Source organism: Vigna unguiculata, chromosome 7 (genome assembly GCF_037176805.1).
Source record: "Vigna unguiculata cultivar grain cowpea cultivar isolate G323 ecotype 2 chromosome 7, ASM3717680v1, whole genome shotgun sequence".
NCBI classification, from domain to species: Eukaryota; Viridiplantae; Streptophyta; class Magnoliopsida; order Fabales; family Fabaceae; genus Vigna; species Vigna unguiculata.
Window position 1 is genome coordinate 8,343,918 of NC_140798.1, and position 9,619 is coordinate 8,353,536.

Below are 9,619 nucleotides of genomic sequence, written 5' to 3' on the forward strand. Positions count from 1 at the left end.
TTATTGAAGTATTAACGTTACTAGAAGTTTTCATATTACATGAGACTATTCTTGCAAATTTGTTAAGAAAATTTGCTAGAAAATATTTTTTTTGTCATTTTTTCTAAAACTCTTAATTGGCATGTAATTCCTTTGTAGATAATTATTTCCTACAAAATTATAAAATTCGTAAGTATTTCCTTCAAAATTTGTTACGAAAAGTGTTTTATACAAAATATTTTGCAAAAAAATTGATAGCAATTTCTTGCAAATTCTTTTTCACAAAAAAATTTGTAGGTATTTCCTGAAAAATTTTTAAAACAAAATTGGCAGGAAATATGTATTCTTTTAGTAGTGTAAATATTGAAGGAATTTCTTGTTCTTCGTACTTGAATCAAGCAACTACTTTGAAACAAGTTAGAGATGCAATATGATGCTCACATTATGGTACTTAGCTTAATCTCTTTTATTTACTTTAATGATTAATGTTGTTGAATTTGTGGAGCAATATGGCATAAACTTTATTTACTTTCATGATTATTGTTGTTGAGGAATATGGCATAAACTTAGAGGAATGTGTTGAAGTATTCCCTTTACTAAAATATATAGATTCTTCTATATTTATTTTTAACTTTAAATTACATACTTGTGATCACTAATGAGCTGTCTCAAACAACACTAAGAAGTGATTAAGATATGGTAAATGTTTAGCTTTGTTACATGAGAGATGACTCAAACAACACTAAGAAGTGATTAAGATATGGTAAATGTTTAGCTTTGTTACATGAGAGATGACGGTGACATACTTTATTAAATAAAATATTTGGATGATGATCAAAGTGTATAGTTTAAAAGGTTTCAAATTTTCACCACTTTCAAGTGGAGTTATGAAGTGATATAAAAAATTTCACGAGTTAAATAATAGATTTACTGAGGTGAATTGTTCTTTTTTAGCAAGCCTACAATCCAAGAGATTATTTTTTTTAATACTTGCTAAGTAGTTGTTTGGCTAAGTTCTATCCATCAAAATATTTTGTTTGGAAAGTTATGAAACTTGAAACTTTGAAAGTCAATTTTATAACCTATGGCAACTGCAAGAGTTGAATTGACTTTCATTGCAATGAATTTTGTGAACAATAGAATGTCGATTGCATATGAGATAAACGGTTGAATGATTGTTTAGTTACCTAAAAAGAATTAATACTCATACCTATGCCCCCACTTATCTAATCTTCTCGACATGAAAACTTCTGTAACCTTTTCTCATCGCTGAAACACCTTTCACATATCATACCCACCATAGCTGTAAGGTAAATGAGAAAAAAAAAGAATGTAGTAGTCTTCACTCCCTGAAGGTGGTTTCCCTTATCGTTCTTTCTCATCATCTTCCAACAACTGCTTCTTCTCTTTGTGGCCAAGACTTTTTTTTGATTTGTGATTATATTTTTAATTCATACCATGGTTCTATAGATTTTACCTTTCTTTTAAGCCTTTGACATGTTGCGATAGAGTGAGACACCCATTCCTTTCTATTTCACAAGAGATTGTGTTTGTTGGTGGATAAATGAAATATGTGTTCTTTTTTTATTGAATTGCATTGAAGTAAGATGGTAAGTTTTTAGGTATAAGTTTTGCATATGTTGAATTTTCTTAAGTCTTTAGAGGGAGAGGTTAACCAGAGAGATACTACCAATGAGACTTGAGTTCAATCATTTAAGAAATTGACATCATTCTCAACCCAAAACCTTAAAATAATGAGTTTATGAATCTTTATCCTTATATAATACTCTATTTTTTTATTTCTACTCAACATAAAACTTATACTTAACACTTGAATTCCCAATAGGATTTGACCGTGATTTATTTTGGAGACACAACTTTTATGTATGGCATAATACGGTTGCCTTTTTATGTCATCTGGTTCAAAAATGTTTTTTAAAATTTTGGTGTGTTGTATTATGTATTTATTTTGATGATATGGTAAATTTTTTCTGTCATATTCGTTGTATTTCTTATGAAGTAGAATGTATGTTGTGTATATGGTTGTGTGATCAATCGTGTTTAATTTACAATTTGGTGGTGTACGTAGAAACCTGTCATCAGCATCCAAATCTCTTGTCTGCTGTTGTAAAAGAAACACTCAAATGCAAACACATATTGCTCCCCCATTTCTTTCACTATTCATCAATTGGAACTAAACTAAATTAAGTTATTTTCAAAGGACACAACTTTTTAGTTGAAGCTTGAAAGAGGGTGTTCTAACTCTCGCACGATCCATTGAACGTATCCACTTGTTTCTTCAAAGATAGTTAACAACTCAATTAAATTCCTCCTATCGCTTTCAGCAGCAAAATTCCCTGTCTAATGTAGCTAAAACACAAAAAGAAGAAAAAAAAAACACTTCCTTAGTGTAAAACTAGTAATGATGCGAAATAAAATCGCACATAGAAATCCCTAATATAAAAAATCTAGACAAACTTAAACCATACACGAAAATTTGTGGAGAAGCTAATAATTTGGTATTGATTTCCATGTTGCTGACGAAACAAAACTAGCCTCGTACTGTGCTGTCTCTGAACGAAAATTATACTCATGGATGATCACTTGCGACAACATCAGAAAACCCTACCTAATCAAATGGTTGGAGAATAAAACATGTCTTCTCGTAAATTTGATGGGAGAGAATCTACGTCAGTAATAATCCTATGTGCTATCTCCAACACATGTCACTGCTGCTGCACAACACTGCATAAATAAGAAGAAATATCCATGTTTTATGTTCTCGAAAATCATTGTTGGAAATAATTGAAAAAGGAAAACAGGGTTTTAGTGATGTTGTACACTATTGACAAAGTGCACTATCACTGTGGACAAAATTTGATGTTGGATAAGTTATGCGAATTGAATTCATTTATTTTTTTTTTCTTTTTGAGTTTTTATTTTGTAACAGAACACGCTCTCCGACCCAGATATGAATCGTTGGCAAAGCCAAGCTGGATTACACCCCAACCATTCAAAGGCCGCAATTCAGAAACAACTGGTTTGCACTTTCCTTCGCTACTTCTCCTCCCGCCTTCGTTAAACTCACCTCCATAAATGGCTTCACTCAATTGCCATCCATTTTCACTCACAACACACGCCTTCACACACCACATAGACACCGCCACCGCCGTCATGTATTCTGATAATGCAACCGGCAGCAGCAGAGCCTCTTCCGGAACCGGCCGCTACCGCGGAGTGCGCCGGAGGAGCAACGGAAAATGGGTGTCTGAGATCCGTGAACCGAGAAAGCCTAGCAGGATTTGGTTAGGCACATTCCCTACACCTGAAATGGCCGCAGTGGCTTATGACGTGGCTGCTTATGCTCTCAAGGGTAAGAATTTTTGAAAGGAAAAAGTGTTTTTTTTTTCTTGTATATATCTTTTCGTACTTAATTTTGGTATCAGTATAATTCAGATTAAATAGTTTTTTAAGTTTTTTTTGAAATTATCTAAAATTAGTTATTAAAATAAATATTACGTTGACACGAAAAAGAAGAAGTCTAAATAATAAAGGAATAACATATTTCGATTCATTACATTGTCCGTACATGACATCAATATTTCATATGATACTCCTTTGAAAAAAATAGTATTATCCGGAAAATACGAAAAATTTGTTTATTAATTGAACTAATAAAACATAATCTCAACTAAAAAATGAGACTTATATTTATAATAATAAAAGTAGTAATAGTTTATAATTTTTACTTTTGTTTTCGTTAATATCAATGTATATCCGTATGTGATATGGTATCTGATATAAATATACACGTGTGTATGATATCTGATAATAGGTAAGGACGCTGAGCTGAATTTCCCTGACTCCGCTTCTTCCCTTCCTGTCCCCGATTCACTCTCGGCGCGTGACATTCAGGTGGCGGCAGCCGCTGCGGCGGCGGCTGCCGGAGCTGCGAAGGATGCTATGCAGATGCCAACAGGGAATAATAACTCTTCAGGGGTACAAGGGAATCAAACAGGGACGAGTAACGAGTTCGTGGACGAGGATTTGATCTTTGACATGCCCAATGTTCTGGTGAATATGGCACAGGGAATGCTGCTTAGTCCTCCTCCTTTTGACATTGGTGTTGAACCCAATAGCCCAGAAAACATCGAACATGAGACAAGCCTGTGGAATTTCCCTTAAGACAAATACTAATTAAACCCTTTTGTTAATTAAATTCAGCACTAGTACTTAAGTTATAACTACATATTAACGCTTTATATGGTGAAGAAAAGGAAAAAGAGAGCAGAAAAGGTATCCTGTTATGAATTATATGGGCGAACTCTCACGTCAAACCTTTTTGCTTGGCCATGACGAAATTAATGTAATGTGTGGCAAGAAGAGTAGTGCCATTATTTTCCTTGTCTTTTGGTTCTATTTTTCTTACTGTTCCCTTATGTATAGGTACAACTAGCACTGTCTACGTTAACGTAGGTTTGCTAGCTCCTAGGTTGCTTTTATGTTTTTTTTGTCCTTTATATATATATATATATATATATATATATATATATATATATATATATATATGTGATTTGTGATGTGTAGAACAATCTTTTTGGCCATATATTGATGCTGGTTTATGAATCTATATAACTTGGAGTGTTTATTAAAACTCTAAAATCCCGAAATCTTGGAACCAACTCGTTTGAATAGATTCAGGTGTTGCCCTAGTGTTCTATTGTATACCTTTGATTCAGTTCTGAAGTTCTTCACTGTGATTAGGTCTTGGTTAGCATAAAATTGATTAAAGGAGGGGAATAATGAAAAGAAAAACATTTTATGTCATTCGCGCAAGTTGCAACAAAGTTTATAATTACTACGTTGAATGTTGGGGTGTTTGGTTTCCTAATCATGTTCCAACCTACTTTTCCCTTGATATCACAAGAATGAAGGGTCAACTAACTTGTGTGTTCAGTGCTATAAGCGAATATATATAGAGATGAAGTTTGTGGTCCACCTTTCCCCTTGTTAACGTGTCATTCTCAAGAGGTTTTGGGATTCTTACAGAAGAGGTTTCAACAGTGAAAAACAGATACTGATTGTGAATCTTAAAAGCACAATAAGGGATGTGGCTGAATTTCTCTCTTTTTAATAACATATGAAATTGAATAGAAATGTTAATTGACACTTCTGTTGATCTGAGTTGTGGTGAGAATTAAGTTCCAGAGAGAATTATGGAATGATATTTTCAGTTTCAGATATTACCAAAATCAGAAATAATATCTTTTAATATTACTTCAGCTTCCTATGATGGCAATTGTTGTGTACCATGTCATGCATGAGTGTAAAATTAGCATAAAGTATTATATTATTGGAGTATAGGCTTGTGCATGTTTTTTGAGCGAATCTAGCAAATCCTGAAAATGGATGTCTGTTACAAGACAGCACATACTGTATTATATGAAAGATCTATCTTCTGTTTCAATAAATCTTTCTGTATATGTGAAGTGAGACAAGAAATAACAAAATAAATTGAGTTTCTCTGTGCTGAAAATAACTTCTAGATTTTCTATTTGACGAAGTTAGACGAAAACAAGTTTCATTAATAGTAAGTATCTTGATTCATCTTAATTTATATTATATTTTAAAATAAAAATACTCTATTATTAATATTGATGGGTGTAGTTTAGAAAACATGATGTTTGTATTTCATATGTGTTATTACAATGACACAAATAAGTATACTTGTCATGATGGCTTGCAATATTTTATTTATGTAGCAAATGTTTCGAAACACTTTCTATGTTTTTTCTTTTAAAAATTAAAAAATAATTTAGTTTTAAATAAATTTATCCAATTAGTAGGTATTTAATATTTAAATTTTTTAAGGTACATAGAAATTTCTTGACGTTATGCGTATTAATAAATAACATATTACAATTTGTTGAAAAAAGAAGAAGATAAAGTATCTTGTATGTATTTTTCAGTGTATTCATAGTTTTATTTGTACAGATAATTTGTTGCTCAACAATTTTTATTTTGTGAAGAGAAATTTGAATTATGAATAGTACTATTTTGCATTGGTTATTGTTTAACATATTTGGAGTCACTTTCTGACCTGGATTGGCTAAAATAAAATATGATATAAAAACTGGATAAAAACAAGAATAATATAAATTCCTATATTTGATGAACAAAGATGTTATACTGTATATATGTCTTATGTTTTCTGGTGGATACAAATAAAATTATGTATAGCATGATTAATAGGAGAAAGATAAAAAAAAATCATAATAGAGGTATATATGTATAAGATACTACAACAAAATCATGAAAAAAGTGTAGCAAGAAAACGTTCTCAAACGGATGAAAGTCGTCTCTTACATCTCTTTGAGCGTCGGATTAGTATGAGAATTAAGTTCATCCTTATACCAAGGTGGCTAATTGGCACGAGCAAGGACCGACACAATCGTCTCATCAAAATAATGGTTTAAATTCACTCTTCACTCCTTAACATTGACATTTTATTTTTAAAATAATATTAGTGTTAGTAAGGGCTAAGCCCTTGTTAAAGTTTTACTTATTAAAAGAATATTAGTACTAGTGAGGGTCAAACCCTTCCAAAAGTTTATTTTAAAAAAAATAATAATAATTCGTAGGTTAAGCCCTTGTTAAAATTTATATTTTAAAAAATTGTTGTGCCTTGGGTGGGTTAAGCTCGTGCTTTATATATAATTTATAAAAATATTGATCATGTACGTCACACTAAAAAAACTCGTATTTCCTATCAATTTTGTTTTGAAATTTTTTTTATAGGAAATACTTACAAATTTTGTTGTGAAAATTTTTTTGCAATAAATTGCTATCAATTTTCTTGCAAAATATTTTGTATGAAACACTTTTCACAACAAATTTTGTAGGAAATACTTGCAAATTTTATAATTTTGTAAGAAATGATTACCCACAAAGGAATTACTTGCCAATTAAAATTTCTAGAAAAAATGGCAGAAAAAAAAAAAGTCTTTTCTTTCACATTTTTTTAACAAATTTGCAAGAAAACCCCCGTATAATATGGGAATTTTTAGCAGTGTCAATTCAACCCTCTGTAAGAATTTATTTTTTAAAATAATATGTCTTCTAGTGTGGGTTGGACCCTTGCTATACACAATTAAACAATTTACATTTTAATATATGATTTATAGTAGTCTGGGTTAAGCCCTCTTTTTAACTAGAAAATTTTCGAGTCCAATGGTATGTAATGTGGCTTTAACCCTCTCTTTCAATTAAAATTTAAATAAATTCATCCTATAGGCCGACGCTTGTTTGAAGGAAAAATTGAAATGTTTGGTTTGTTTACTGCTCAAAACCATAATTAGCAAATCTGATTCAAAAAACACATATTTCAATATATATTTCAATTTCAATGTCTAGATAAACTCATATCAATTAAAATTTATATCCAAATATAAATCACATTTTCAAATACCAATAAAGTATTAATATATAATTTAAGTTTTGTCTAAAATTGAAATTGGAACAAAGATGTAGTGTCATTGTCTTCATATCTACATTTCATTTACATGAAATAACTAAAAAGTAAATCTTAGACAACAAAGCAACATAAACATAACATTTCATTTACATAAAATAAGCAAAACAAGTGGATCCTCCACGACAAAAAAAGTGGATCTTGCACTACAAAAAATGTGGATCTTCCATGACAGAGAAAAAGCGGATCCTTCATCACAGTTCTTTCTTTATAAGGTTAAATAGCTTCAAAAGCAAAGAAATAATTAAATTAAATACAATACACAAAATGTAATATAATATTCGAATTCTTAACAAAATTATCTAAATAAAGAATAATTTATCTTACATTAAAGATGCACTTCAAAAAAGCGATTAGTCATCGGCATCGTTGGCACAGTCAGGGTGGACTTGACTCATACTTGTTGAAGTATCACGAAGATTTTGCTCCATCATGATGGCCATTTGTTGTTGCATCAACTTCAATGTTTCCTCCACTTGGAAGTACTTTTGAATTATAACATCATATTTTTTATTAGCCTAACGAGCTTGTTCTTTTGCTTCTTTGACCTCTTGACGAAGTTGTTCATTCTCAACACCATAGTCAGTGTAGTTAGTGGCAACATCTAATAAGGAGGGTTGAGTGAGGGATGACACTCCGAGTCAAATGTTGGCAACCAAGTCTGCGATTCCATAAACTCTACCTTTGGTCTCTCCGACAACATCCTTCCAACATTGAATCTTTGTTGTTGATGGAATTTACTAGAGATCAGAACTTGAACCTTCGGAAGCGACTGCTTGCATGGCCCTCAACCGCTCATGGTACTTTTCCTAATAAATTAGTAAAAATACCAATTGTTATTAATTAAAATTAAAGAAATAAGTAAAGTAACTAAATTATAACAATAACTTACATAAATCTCACGTGCACGACCATCTACCCAACCACCGTCCTTCTTGGTGTGAGTGGCAAGAAATAGTTCATCCTACTCAATAAGTCAACCATATTTATGTTCCTAGAAAAAATTGTATAGTTAAGAATAATATATCTTGAAATATCATAATTTTTTAGTGATACTTTGTTATATTCTGAAGCAAAAATACAAAATATCACAATTTTAAACTATATTTTTAGGTTTTTTAAAATTACTTCAAGACTTAACGATAAAAGTTGAAAGAAATACTCTAGGAATATTTAATGTTATTTTGAATTGTAAAATTATGATTATCCTATTTATATATTTTAGAATGTCGATTAAAGGAAATCCAAGGAACTATCAACTCTATCAATCTCTATTGCAAAAAAATAAGGAAGAAATAGTAAGGTGAAAATGAAGCCACTTATTTTTCGTGGGTAGATTATGTTTAATAAATTTTGTCCTTTGTAGGCAAAAATACAAATATCACTATTTTCGTGAAGTATTTTAAACTTGCTTTAAGATTTAAGGGTAATTTTGTCAAAAATAAGCTAGACAAATAAGAGTTGAAAGAAATACTCTAAAAAAAATTACCACTATTTTGAATTGCAAAATTATGAGTACCCCGTTTATATATTCGAGAATGTCAAAGGGGGAAATCTAAGAAAATTCAACATTGTCAAAACGTTCCAATAAAAAAAAGGAAAAGGATAGTGAAATAGAAAGGAAGTCACCTATTCTTCGAAGGTACAACATATTTGATAAAATCTGACCTTAATGCTTTTCCACTTTTCTATTCATTCTTTGAAATGTGATAATTGATATTGTCATATTTTTTATTATGTTTTTTTTTATCTTTATTTCGTATTTTTATTATTATTTTTTAAATAATTAAGGATTTATTAAATAATTTTAGAAAATGATAAGTATTTTATCTTTCTTTTAGATAATTAAGGTTTTATTTTATAATTTAGAAAAGATAAGTATTTAGTTTATAATTTTGCAGATAAGTGGAAACCAATGAAGATTTAAGAATATATTGACAAAATAAACTATGAACAAATTTGGTTACTTCAGTTGCAAATTCAAGTACAAATTCTAGGACCATTCACCCAACGAGGAGAAGTTTGGTCGCCCAATGAGTGTAGTTCACCTAACAAACGATGTGTTCTAAAAATCCTTAAACATAGGGCTTTACAGAGTTTTAAAAATAC

The 9,619-nt window shown here is 30.6% G+C and overlaps 1 protein-coding gene across 1 annotated transcript; it reads left to right on the forward strand.

Moving 5' to 3' along the window:
• The first annotated feature begins 3,075 nt into the window (after nucleotides 1-3,075).
• Nucleotides 3,076-4,387, forward strand: LOC114192703 (ethylene-responsive transcription factor ERF024-like). The gene is made up of 2 exons (XM_028082489.2): nucleotides 3,076-3,352; nucleotides 3,815-4,387. The coding sequence occupies exons 1-2, from the start codon at nucleotides 3,076-3,078 to the stop codon at nucleotides 4,162-4,164; spliced, it is 627 nt and encodes a 208-aa protein (XP_027938290.2). The 3' UTR covers nucleotides 4,165-4,387.
• The last annotated feature ends 5,232 nt before the right edge of the window (nucleotides 4,388-9,619 follow it).

What these genes read in the sequence shown, in the direction of transcription:
- LOC114192703 (XM_028082489.2), top strand. Translation starts at nt 3,076, where the DNA reads ATGGCTTCACTCAATTGCCATCCATTTTCACTCACAACACACGCCTTC. An exon ending in GGCTGCTTATGCTCTCAAGG is followed by an intron (nt 3,353 to 3,814) that starts GTAAGAATTTTT and finishes ATCTGATAATAG; the next exon opens with GTAAGGACGCTGAGCTGAAT.